Source organism: Mus musculus, chromosome 7, assembly GCF_000001635.26.
Source record: "Mus musculus strain C57BL/6J chromosome 7, GRCm38.p6 C57BL/6J".
Taxonomy (NCBI): Eukaryota; Metazoa; Chordata; class Mammalia; order Rodentia; family Muridae; genus Mus; species Mus musculus.
This window is the reverse complement of record NC_000073.6, coordinates 113315287-113328762: the sequence shown is the minus strand read 5'-3', so window position 1 is coordinate 113328762 and position 13476 is coordinate 113315287. Positions and strand designations below refer to the sequence as shown.

The window sequence follows — 13476 nt, the reverse complement described above, 5'->3', positions numbered from 1 at the left end:
AAAAGATGGCCTAGTCGGCCATCACTGGAAAGAGAGGCCCATTGGACTTGCAAACTTTATATACCCCAGTACAGGGGAACGCCAGGGCCAAAAAGTGGGAGTGGGTGGGTAGGGGAGTGGGGGGAAGGGTATGGGGGACTTTTGGGATAGCATTGGAAATGTAAATGAGGAAAATACCTAATAAAAATATTAAAAAAAATCAGAGCACTAGTTAGTTTTGAAAGTGCTACCAACACAGCCTTGATAATGGGGTTTGGACTACCCAAGTGCTTAATACATTTTTCTCTAATTTTTTCCCTCCAGGATTACTATAAGACAGGAATCATCCGCTGTCCTGATGGCATATCGATTCCTGAACTGCGAGAAGCATGTGATTACCTTTGTATCTCTTTTGAATACAGTACAATTAAATGTAGAGATCTCAGTAAGTATGAGGTTTGTGTTTAATAGTGTTGTAAAGTCTGAATATGTTGTTTACATAGACTACAGATATTGGTTTAGTTCAATTATAAAGCGTCCTGGTATTTTAAAAAATATTTATTGAACGCTGAAGAATTCTAGATAGCTCTTATTTTCTAAACTTTTTTCAACTTTTTGTTTTGTTTTGTTTTTGTTCTTGTTTTTTGAGACAGGGTTTCTCTGTATAGCCCTGGCTGTCCTAGAACTCACTCTTACTCCTGGTCTTGAACTCAGAAATCCTCCTGCATCTGCCTCCCAAGTGCTGGGATTAAAGGCATGCATCACCACTGCCCAGCAACTTTTTTCAACTTTAATAATTTTCTTAATGAACTCTTAGAGATTTTTCTCTTTTACTGTTTCATGGATCATTTGTTACTAATATGTCCTAGCTTGGGAACCCTGACCCTTTTCCTAAAGTGTGACTTATTTTCACTCTTTATATCATATCATCTAAAATTTTTATCTTTTTTATCTCTATGTGAGATAGTATCTTGAGCACCATGGAAGATATAAATAATTCTTACAAGGTATACTTGGCATTAGAAATCAAAGATTGCATCCCTAGACCACATATACATACAGTTGGAATTCTTTGTTCTCCTCTCCTTCAGACATAGTTTGCTGGTTCTCGTTCTCTCTCTCTCTCTCTCTCTCTCTCTCTCTCTCTCTCTCTCTCTCTCTCTTTCTCTCTCTTTCTCTTTGTGTGTGCGAGTGCACACACACACACAAGCATGTGTGTTTATTGGAGCAGGATCTTATGTAGCCCAGGGTAGCCTCAAACTCAATATATACCTGAGGATGGCCTTAAATCCTAGTTCTCCTGCCTTTATCCCCCAAGTGCTGGCATTACCCACATCTCTGATCATGCCCCATTCTTTTATCATCACTGTTAAAGATCTTTTATTTGTTATGGAATTACATAAAATAGGTATAGTAAGGCTTTCTAAACTTTAATATTTTTCCTTAAAATAGGTGTCTTAACTGAATATTTAGAATCTCTAATTGGAAACAGTTATTTTGCAGAGTTGTTAGGAAGATTAAATAAATAGTACCTGATATGCAATATTAAGTGAGGATTTATTTAAGAAAAAAGAGCAAAAATAGGAAGTACAAAAACCTAGGAATAGGAACACATGCCTGCAATTCCAGTACCAAAAGGAAGAGGCAGGAGGTTCAGAAGTTGAAAGTCGTCTTCAGCTATGTTGTAGATTTGAGGCCACTGTGGACTTCCTGAGACACCCCATTTTTTCAAAATAAAAGGAAATAAACGTAAAAAAAAAACTTAAAAGATCTTTTTGGGGTTAGAGAGATGGCTCAGCTGTTAAGAGCACTTGTTTCTCTGGCTGAGAACTCAGGTTTAGTTCCTAGCATGTACATGGAAGCTCACAAACACCTGTAATTCCAGTCCCAGAGGAACCAGCACCTTCTTCTGGTCTCTGTGGGCATGATGCGTGCACACACATGGTGCTCAAACACTCATACACAGAAAATATTTTTTTTTTTCGAGACCAGGTTTCTCTGTATAGCCCTGGCTGTCCTGGAACTCACTCTGTAGACCAGGCTGGCCTTGAACTCAGAAATACGCCTGCCTCTGCCTCCTAAGTGCTGGGATTAAAGGTGTGCACCACCACGCCTGTAAATATTTTTTAAAACAGGTAAGTTACTGAATTTGTACATTTGTTTTTAGCTACCCTCACAGAGCCCTGTTTGTATGCATCATGTGTACTCTTAACAGAGTCTTTTCTTTTTTTTGTAGCATTGAGCTGACTAGAAGATTATGAGCAATGCTAATTAATGTATTGGTAACTCTGGCATTCATTTTTACTGCTAAGTTTTCTGAGCACCTCTGTTAACACTTCCTCTTAAAATATCCTTCTTCTATGTCTCTAGTTGAATATGTAGCATATATATGTCATAGGTGGCCATCAATGGGAGGAAAGGCCCTTGGTCTAGAAAATATCTAATAAAAAATATCTACCTGATACACATACACACACACACACACACACACACACACACTCTCACACACATATACATACATACATATACATATACACATCCTTCTTTACTTTTCTGCCTGCCGTTCTCTCCCTTGCTCCTTGGTCCTTCACCTATTAAATGCAGCTTCTCTTTACTATTGTCCATATTTTGCTCAGACTGTGTTTTGTATATGAACTCTTTTAGGTAAAGTGTAATAGCTGAAGAATAACCAACATGAAATTCTAAAATTGATGCTGATTTATTGTGATGTTCTATTTATTTATTCTTTGCTTCTGCTTTTATCAGGCATCCAAAAATGTCAAGATATTTTTGTGGGTTTCATTTCAGGTGCCCTTATGCATGAGTTATCAAATGATGGTGCTCGTAGACAATTTGAATTTTATCTGGAAGAAATGATCCTCCCTCTCATGGTAGCAAGCGCCCAGAGTGGGGAACGAGAGTGCCATATCGTAGTGCTTACAGATGATGATGTAGTTGATTGGGATGAGGAGTATCCACCACAGATGGGAGAAGAATATTCACAGAGTAAGTGTTTTGTCATGCTTCTCTTTCCTGGTTCATTATATAAATAATCTCTACCTTTTAGTAGTAATCAAAGGGCGGGGCTGAGACTCTTCTCCTACCCCAGGGACCAAACTAGCTCTTGGTTAAATCCAGTCCATGCCTGTTTTATAAATTTTTGTATTGCCTTTGGCTGCTTTGGTGCTATCATGGCAGAACTGAGTAGCTGCAACAGAGATTGCATGGCTCGCAAAGCCCAGAGTATTTACTGTTTGAGCCTGTGCAGAAAAGTGCCCAGCCCTGCCTGTCAAGCACAGAAACTGTTTTGAATTTTGTTGACTATAGGAAACTTTAAGTTCCAAGATTTCTTCTTGAAATCATCTGTGCTTTTATAGTAGCTCTTCCAAAGCTTTATTGAACCAAACTGTAGTTCTCCAGTTGTTTCTGACCAAACTAGCTTTTCTTGAGCAACACTGAGGTCTTTTTTTACTTCCAAACTTTGTGGTTAGAATTTTTTGTTTCGTTTTTGTTAGAAAGGATCTGTTATGTAGTTTTATGAACCCAATACAAGCATTTTAAACAGTGTCATAGGTGAGCTAGCATAATCTAGCCTGTTAACCTGGTAAGGGTTAGACTCCATTGAGTTTAGGTAAAAGCTGTAGAAATACAGAAAGTATGAAAACTCTAATCTCTTATGTTTTTCCATTTTATGAATCTTTTTCCAAAAACTAAGCAAAGATTGCAAATGGCCACTTTGTCACCCATTTTCAGAAGCGTTTTCTGACTTGCTGTGGTAGCACTTTCCACAACAGGCAGGTTTGCGCTTACATGATAGACTTACATGAATGTTATGATTCTCTTTAAAAATACTTAATTCTTTAAGAACTTCATACAGTGTATCTGATCATATCTCATACCTAGTTTTGTGAGTCTTTTGTAGAGATATAGTAGGTGTCTTTGTTGCTGTTTCCTCAGTCTTTGACATTTTTTCTGATGGTGATTTTTCTTGATTGTGTAGAATAAAAAGTTGAGCAATACAGGAAAAACAAAAAGGTACCCAAATGCAGAATAAACATACTAAATTATTTTTGGTTAAAAAGAGTTTATCATATATAATTTATTTTTGTTTTTGGAGGCAGTTCTACAACTTTATTTGACATTCATCAGGTTGGTTCTCATCCACATTGGCAATCAGTAGATTTTTTAATCTGGTAACAGGCACGTAAGTTACAAGTGTGTAGAGCTTGTTTGGGGAATCTCCTCCTCATTATGTTTTCTGGACAAACATATTCACATGCAATATAGAACATTCCTTATTCTTGTGGTCCAGATAGCTTTATTGAGCCTGGTACCAATGCTCACATCTGGCGTCCTGATCTCCTTCGTGGCAGATTTTCATATTTCTTTGAGTGCCCAAGGGGCACACTTCTTGAAGCCTACGCATAGATGTGCTCATGAATGTTGATGGTGTATTCTCATCATAACCTTGGTGATAGCAGAACAGCTGTTTTTCTTCTCGCCATCTTTTTTTGCAAGAGCTGTTCTTTTGGGCCCAAGTTGGAAAGGACAGGTGTAGGAGGTTGTGGGATGCTATTATTTTAGCTTTCAATAGGTTTAGCTCCAAGAGAGGAGTTGCAGTTATAGGGCAGAGGTCACACGTTACTGTGGTGACTAAATTATAGTTAGACCAACATTTCCTCTTTCACTGTTAAAGTTTCATTTCTGTTTCTTGGTTTCGTTCGTCCTTCCTTCCTTCCTTCCTTCCTTCCTTCCTTCCTTTCTTTCTGTCTTTCTGTCTTTCCTTCCTTTTCCTTTTCCTTTTTTTCCTTTTCCTTTTCCTTTTCCTTTTCCTTTTCCTTTTCCTTTCCTTTCCTTTCCTTCCTTCTTTTTTTTGGTCTTTTTTTTTTTTTTTTTTTTTTGTCTTTCCTTTGTCTTGAGCTTTACAGCTTAAAGGGAGCAAAAGCTTTTTAAACTTAGTTTGTCTAAATGAGATTCATTTTGTTTCAAAGCTGTTCCAGCCTAAAGAAGATACATTCAAGGAGCATACAAAGATGGCCTTTTTCACCCAGACTGATTTCCTAAGTGTTACTCTTTCCTTTCTGAATGGTTCAAGAAAACAAAACAAAACGAAAACCTTACAATATCAGTAGTCTCAAAGCTTTAGTAATAAGCACAGATTGATCCCATGGGTAAAATTTGTATACATATTTTCCTTTATTGACTCTTAAACCAGCATGTTTGGTTTGTGAGTGTGTTTTTCTTTTTTTGACAAAACCTTGCAGTTCACCTTTTAAGGGCGATAACTCCACCAGAAAGAGAGGAGGCGAGGAAGGCCCGTCAGTCTAACTCCCTGAAGTTCCCAGCACGTTTGGAAGACTCAACATGTTGTCAGTGGACTGTCTGCCCTTTGCAAAGCCAGTTTGCTCTAAACAGACTAACCTAGGCAGAAAATGCTCGAATCTGCCATTTTTAACATCAGTATTAATTGGGGCTCTTTGCCTGAATGGAAAGCAGTTTGTGGGGAGGGACTTTGCCTTTTGGGAAATTGTTAATAGTTGTTCAATCAATGAATCATAAAGTGTGAAGTGCTCTTTGACAAGGCAGTTTCCCCACCTCCAGAGTAGGCCATTTAGGTATCTTAGTCAAGTTCTTTACTTTGCCTGCTAGATAATAGTGTGTAATCAGGATCTTTTGGTTATCTTACTGAAAGTTGGAACAGATCCCATCAAAATAAGTAGATGTGTATCTTTGAAAAAGAGATCCCTCCTGTAGATTGGGTTACCTGACTGGTTATCAAAGCTTTTCTTGTTTCCACTTAAGTAGATATCTGCTTCTACATTAACTGTACTGAATATTGTCCTGTCATGTTGGCTAGTCTTCCTTTGGCATTAGTGCATCCATTATTTGGGCTTTTAGGGATGTCAGGTCCATTTCATGATCAAGGTAAATTGAAGTAAATTTCTTAAGTACTTTGATGTTAATGTGAAATATTTTTGTCTTTTTTATTCCAGTTATTTATAGCACAAAATTATATAGATTTTTCAAGTACATTGAAAACAGAGATGTGGCCAAATCAGTTTTGAAGGAGAGGGGTCTTAAGAAGATTAGATTGGGAATAGAAGGTAAGATGTTTTCAATTCATTTTCTTTAAAAAGTGTTTTAAATGGATCTCCTTATGTAGTTTAAATAATTTGTGTGGGGAAGCCCTCTCAAACAGTTACCTGATGATGATGGTATAAACATGTAAAGAACAGAGACAATCTTTCTTCTGAGAGGTAACATGAAAGCCATTAAGAGTTAGTATGTATCCCATAAGATTCCTTTATGGGATTTTTTTTTCCCTCTCATGGCATCCCCTGACTCATTTTTAGCAAAGTCTATGTGGTATTTGTTGGCTCACGTGGGTACATTCCCAAAAAGTTGACAGGGCTGTTTGCTTAGCAATAAGGTCTAATATGTTTTACAAGCACCTTTTGGAAATGTATGTAGAAGCAATGCTTGGCTCACTTTATGCTAATATTCAAGTTACAGACTTGTTTCATCTTTTAAATGCATGTACCTTAGATAGCCTTGACAGGGGTGTCTTTTATTTTAAAATATGTGGCAGGCAGAGGCAGGCTGATCTCTTTGAATTTGAGACCAGCCTGGTCTACATAGTGAGTCCCAAGACAGCTAGAGCTACATAGTGAGATCCTGTCTTAAAACAAAATAAAACATAACCAAATCTCCTTCTTGAATATTTGTAGTGGATTATGTCAAGAGTAAAGGCTTTGGAGTCAGATTGCTTACATATTAATTGTTGTACATTGGCCACAGCACTTAAACCAGTTTCTTTTTCTGGAATTGGGAATGTTAATAAGTACTTTAAATGGCTATTGTAAGCATGAGCTGAGTTAATGTAAGAAAAGCACTTAAAGCCGGGTGTGGTGGTGCACACCTTTAGTCCCAGCACTCGAGAGGCAGAGGCAGGTGGATTTCTGAGTTCGAGGCCAGCCTGGTCTACAAAGTGAGTTCCAGGCCAGCCAGGGCTATACAGAGAAACCCTGTCTCGAAAAAACCAAAAAAAAGAAAAAAAGAAAGAAAGAGAGAGAGAGAGAGAGAGGGAGAGGGAGAGGGAGAGGAGAGGAGAGGAGAGGAGAAGAGAAGAAAAGCACTTAAAACAGTATCAGCATATACGTTTATGGTGATGATAGTGAATTGTGCTAGCTAGGAACCTAGTTGGGGTACTGAAGGGTCACCAGGAATAGGTTGCTCAAGCTTATGAAAAGAATGTACAAAACAGGACTTGGGTGAAGGACAGTAGAATTGAGACACACCAGTGCTTGCCTTTGTCACTTTGCACTCTCTCCACTGAACAATACCTTGTTATAAAAACTAATGGATAGTTCTTATTTGAATGAGTAATCACATTAGGAAATAAAAAAAAATCTCACTTTTTAATTTTTTGATTCTTTTTATCTTTTAAGTTTCCCTAAGAAGATGTGATAAAGGCAGGGGTCTGGTTCCGGACTTTGTGATGTCAGAATCTAAGCACTTCTGAAAGTGTTTTATTTTGTTTTGTTTTTTTCCTTAAATGGAAACAGTATTTAATATTTGTCCAGATACATTACAGGTTTAAATAAATTAATCTTGACTTTGGTTAGACAGTCCTTATGCTCCTGTGCTTTTATTTCAATAACTGCTTCTAGATTCTGAAGCATTTCTTTCTTTTAACTGATTTGTAGACCCTCAACTTTCCCATCAAGTCTGTAAGTTTTTCCTCTTGGAAAAGTAAGAAGCTGAGCATTGCCAAGGACCGGCCTCATCTTGGAAAGGGTTTTCTGAGAGAAGGGCTGTTTGAGAGTGACTCAAAGTCAAATGATGGGGTGCAAGCTGACAGCCTTGTAGTCTGCTTGAGATGGCTCCCTACAAAGCTCTCCTGGCTCTATAGTCTGCTCGAGATAGCTTTTTGCTTGAGATAGCCTTTTGCTCGAGATAGCTCCCTGCTCGAGACACCTCTCTCTCTCTCTCTCTCTCTCTCTCTCTCTCTCTCTCTCTGCTAGAAACCATTCTCTCGTGCTAGAAAAAAATCTAAACGCTCTCTCCATTAGCTCGTGAGTTTTCTGATCAAAATCAGAAAAGCTGCTAGAAAAAGTTCTTGAATTTTCTAGAAACGATTCTAAAAGAGCTGTGTTCACTCTCCATAGATTTCCTAACCAAAATAAGAAATCCTGTTAGAAAACATTGTAAACAAGCCGTGTTTGCTCTCCCAGAGAGCTACAGATAGATAGCTCAGCTCTTGCTAGGAAAAAAAAAAAAATTAAAACAAACGAATTGCCATCACTAGCTTATCTCATGCCTACTAAAATTCCAGTCTTCTATTTACATATCAATTTGGTCATTTACTCCAGGCTCCTTCTGACCACTCCATGAATCAGCAATCTATGACCATAGCCCCTAAATTCTTAGAAGACAGCAAGTACACTTTTTTTTTTTTTTTTTTAGCTTGGCAAATGAATTCAGAGATCTGCTTTTCCTTTGTAAACACAAACAATAAACTGGGTGGGAATCCCATTTTGAGATTACCATTCTGTCCCAGGCTGACCTTGAACTCAGAAATCTTTGTATCTTTCTGACAAACTGGCTCATAGTGCCTTTTGTTTTTCTAGATCCACAAAGCCCTTACATAATTAATATTGCATCCTTATATTTTGCATAGTTGAGAAATTATATATTTTTGTACTCATGTTTTCAGAATTCTTTCCCAGTACTAGGACATTGAGGTGGGAGTGGGTGGGTGGAGGAGTGCTGGGCTGTTAGTGTAGGGGAAGAGGGGGGAGGGAGAGAGCCCATGTCCAGCCAGAGTTCCTGTGCTCGGGACAGGTGGACACGGAAGACTGCGCATACTTTCCACACTGCCCCGAGTGGGCATCTGGCTGTGTGAAGCCACTGACCCCACACAGCAGGGAGGTGGACAAGGGGCAGCCCTCGGTACCAGGTTCTCAGTCTCTGGCATTCCATGCTGGATACGGCAGAGGAGCTGAGAACAGAATAGGGGCCCCGAGGCAACACTCTCTGCTCCTGAGATAGGGGAAGAGGGCACAGGAAGAGGTTCCCATGCAGGTGAGTGTCCTAAGTCTGGTCTGTGACTGGAGCACAGGAAGGCCTTCTGATGGGAGGTTAGAAACAGCTTGTTAGAAGAAAGCCTATCCCATTGTATCCTATCCAAGTACAATGGGCCTTTATTGTAGAAAGGGGGGGGGGAGAAAAGGGGTGGGAGAGAGAGAGAGAGAGAGAGCTTAGAGAGTAAGGAAAGTAAAAGCTTAAGAGAGTAAGAAAAAGTAAAAGGGAAAGAGCAAGGTGGGGCCAAGCAGCCCCTCTTATAGTGGGCTTGTTATTTTGCTGTTGCTAGGTAACTGGGAGGCATCTAGCCTGAAGGTCAGAAGCTTGGGACATTTTTTAAATGACTGCTAGCCACGAGCCTCTCCTGTGGGTCCTGTGGGGGCAATAACTTCGACAGGAGCCAGGGGTTTAGGAGACATGAGGGAATGCCTTCTGTCCCTTGTAGGTGAAAATTACCACCATCAGGTTTCACCGGGGTTCACGACCTCAACTTGACCGGAGACCAGCCTGTCTGTGCATAGCCCGTTGCCCCACAGGGGAGCATCCTCATAGAAGCATGGGAGATGGAATAGGGGGTTTTCAGAGGGGAAACCGGGAAGGGGGTAACATTTGAAATATAAATAACAGTGCTAATAGCTATACTGAAGATCATATTTACCATTTTTTGCTAAGGACCTAGACACCCTCTCCTCCCAGATGCATGCTGTCTCTGATTATCACGGAGTTATTGACCTTGGTATAGAGAACATTCCCCAAAGGAGGAGCATAAAGTTAAATATATTTAAATATAAATAATATATGTGAGAACTCTGCTTAGTTGGGAGTCAGAGTGAACAAAGGTAATTACCACTTAGTGTTGCTGATACTGTAATAAAATGAGTGCTTTGGAGAATAAGCAGCAAAAGATGAACTCTGTGTGGACTCCTAATGTTTTGCCATTAGGAGTGAAAAAAATACTGGAATCACAGAAGTTCCAGAGGGAATCCAACTCTAGAACAATTGTGTAAAAACACAAAGCATATTCAGGAATAAGTTAAGTTTGTTTTAATCAGTCTGTTTGAGAGCTTTATGGGTTTTTAATTGAATATTTTATGTATTTACATTTCAAATGTTATCCCCTTTCCCAGTTTCTCCTCTGCAAACCCCCATCCCCTTCCCCCTACTTCTATGAAGGTACGACCGCCCCCCCCCACCCATTCCTGCCTGACTGCCCTAATATTCTCCTTCACTGAGACATCAAACCTTCACAGGACCAAGGGCCTCCCCTCCCATTGATGCCAGCTGAAGCCATGGGTCCCTCCATGTGTACTCTTTGTTTGGTGGTTTAGTCCCTGGGAGCCCTGGGGGTTCTGTTCTTCCTATTGGGTTGCAAACCCTTCTATCTCCTTCATTTCCACTAACTCCTCCATTGAGGTCCCTGTGCTCAGTCCGATGGTGAGCATCTCATCTGTGTTGATCAGGCTCCTGTCAGCAAGCACTTCCTGACATCAGCAATAGTGTCTGAGTTTGGTGTCTGCATATGGGATGGATCCCCAGGTAGGGCAGTCTCTGGAGCAATTCTGGGTTAAAATTTTGGAGATGAGTGGATGGCCCCATCCCTCAACTGGGGCTGTGCCTAACCTCGGGATATGGTCTCTCTACAGGTTCTCCTTCCCCTTTGTTGGGTATTTCAGCTAATGTCATCATCCCTGTTGGGTCCTGGGAACCTCTTGCTTTTCTGGCATCTGGGACTTTATAGTATGAGAAGAAATATATAGCATAAAGGTAGTTGAGATTGAGTCATTTGGAACCAGGTTTTAAAACAGCCTGATAGAACTAAGGCATACACATCCTTCTCCTTGAAGCATAAAAAAATTATTAGCCGTTTTAAAGCAAGCACGCATTATGATTCCGTTTGTATAGAAGTGATTCTGTTTGGATGATGGGAATACAGTCACATAGGAAGCTGAATCTTCTAAAAAGCCTAGGAAGGAAAGAGAACAAGGGAATCCAAAGAACCCTTCAGACCTTCAGGGCTGCACCTTCTAATGGTTGGGGACTGGAAGTGTAAGAGAAAGAAGGCCTGTGGCTTTGTTGACCAAAACCCCTCCAGGCTTCCTCACACATAGACTTACACATGCCCTTAGACAGTACAGATCATCTTTTCGGTTCTCTTTCTGATAACCTTTTTATGATACAAATTCCAACTTGTTGCCTTTTTTTTTTAATAGCTTTATTAGAGTCATTTCTTTGTTCTCTGTGGCTGATTTCACTTCACAGTGGTAAAGTTAGGTAGGCTCAGTAGAAACTGTGTCATTTACAAGATGATGTCCTGTAGCCTGTGACAGAAAAGTTTACTGATCTCTAGTTTAGTTCTTGCTGATAGAAAGGAGGGGAAGACTTGTGTATAGTATTTTCCTAGGACTCTATGTGTTTGGAGAAGTCTCTTTACTAATAAATAATTGAAAGCTTTCTGAAACTTTGGGTTGTTTTTACTAGTTGTTACTTTTAGTGACTATGATTCAAAAAAATTATAATTAAGTAAAGCTCTTTGTAGATAGAAATTTAATTCACTGTCGAAAGTCATAATAAAATGGTGTAATATTAAAATATTGCCCTTGCTAAGCTAGCTGCAGAATTTAAGAACCTGTTAGAGAGCTGATTATTCTTTATTATTTAACAAAAATTCTAAAGCAATATAAAGATAAGGCTGGAGCTTAAGGAAGCTAGAAGACTAATGGAGCCAGAAATTTCGGGCCTTTCTGCTCAGTCATCCCGTGAGGAGAATGAGTGCTGCTGGTACTCGGATAAAGCCTAGACCCACTGCAGATTACACACCACTGAATGGAGAGCCACCCTCCATGGTCCCACTTAAAAGTGTTTTGTGGGGGTTGAGTACTAAGTAACTTAAAAGCTCTCAACAGCTAACTTGAATGAGAAGTTGTAAGTGTCCCCTTTTAAAATTCCTTTCTTTCCTCCAGGCTATCCTACCTACAAAGAAAAAGTAAAGAAAAGGCCAGGGGGCCGTCCAGAAGTCATTTACAATTATGTCCAAAGACCCTTCATTCGAATGTCCTGGGAGAAGGAGGAAGGAAAGAGTCGGCATGTAGACTTTCAGTGTGTAAAGAGTAAATCCATTACCAATCTGGCAGCAGCTGCTGCAGACATTCCCCAGGACCAGCTAGTAGTCATGCACCCTACTCCACAGGTGGACGAGCTGGATATCCTTCCCAGCCACCCTGCCTCGGGCAACAATGACCTCGATCCTGATGCACAGAATCCAATGCTGTGATGCTGATGTTCCTGAAACCATAGCATGCTACTCTTCACAGTGACGTCGTACTCCTCCTTCTGCACTGCGAGGCCACTTTTCTTCATTGTGAGATGCACATGTTTAGGATACTGCAGTGTAGGCTTTTTTAAAGACCAAAGGTAGCTGAATGGTTTTTTAATGAGTACAACTTTAGCATCCTCGTTCGAGTTCTATAAATGTATTTGTTTACCAGTAGGTTTGTGAAATTGGTTCTTTGTATGGGGACAGTCCTTTTTCACATATCTAGGTTTTCTCAGAAGTGGTGGGAATTTGGCAGCTGGGGTACTTTAAGTGTAGATTGATATTTATCTTGCCTCAGGTAAGATGAATATTACAAAGTTGCACTTTATAGATGGTGGTTAAATGGAGCTGTTGAAGCCATTTTAGAGCTGTGATGCACAGTATAACATAAGTGCTTCTATCAGAGTATTCCTCAGTACAGTATGTATAGTTGGCCCACATCAAGCAAAAACATATTTATCTTGGGTTTATTTAAACAATTAGGATAAAATTTGATGCTTATAGTGTTGGTTCACTCATCTCCAGAGCCCTGCAGCCCTATTAGAGTGAGTCACATGCAGGGAGGGTGAACGTCAAGAGGTGGTTTACTGTCCAGTCTGCCTTATCCTTAATCTGTTCATATATTTATTTACTAATGCTTTTTTCTTAAGAGTTATGGGATAGAAAAACAAACTGTTTGCTCTTCATTTACTAAATGATTGTAAACTCGAGTTTTTCATCAAAATAAAATTTCATTGTTTTAATGTTTCTGACCAACTTTATGAACACCTTGGCTAGATTCTGTGTCATATATGTTATGTATAACTAGAAATCAAATGACAGTTTTTTTTTTTTTTTTTTTTTTTTTTTTTGGTTTTTCGAGACAGGGTTTCTCTGTATAGCCCTGGCTGTCCTGGAGCTCACTTTGTAGACCAGGCTGGCCTCGAACTCAGAAATACGCCTGCCTCTGCCTCCCGAGTGCTGGGATTAAAGGCGTGCGCCACCACGCCCGGCTCAAATGACAGTTTTAAAAGCGCTTTGGTATATTTGCAAGAGGCACTTAGATTTCCTATAAGTTCAGGAAAAATGCTATAAATCCAAAGCAGTTGATCAAGATTTTC

At 39.7% G+C, this 13476-nt stretch overlaps 1 protein-coding gene across 7 annotated transcripts in view; it reads left to right on the top strand.

The window, feature by feature from the left end:
• Nucleotides 1-13132, top strand: part of Btbd10 (BTB (POZ) domain containing 10) — a 55897-nt gene extending 42765 nt beyond the window's left edge. For 6 of the 7 annotated variants that reach the window (XM_006508162.3, XM_006508160.3, XM_006508161.3 and 3 more), the window contains 4 exons: nt 304-424; nt 2788-2985; nt 5973-6083; nt 12024-13132. In XM_006508162.3, the coding sequence (XP_006508225.1) occupies nt 304-424; nt 2788-2985; nt 5973-6083; nt 12024-12334 (741 nt within the window). In that variant the 3' untranslated portion in view covers nt 12335-13132. The remainder of the gene's footprint in view (nt 1-303; nt 425-2787; nt 2986-5972; nt 6084-12023) is intronic. The other variant, NM_133700.2, reaches the window with a different exon arrangement.
• Nucleotides 13133-13476: the final 344 nt, after the last annotated feature.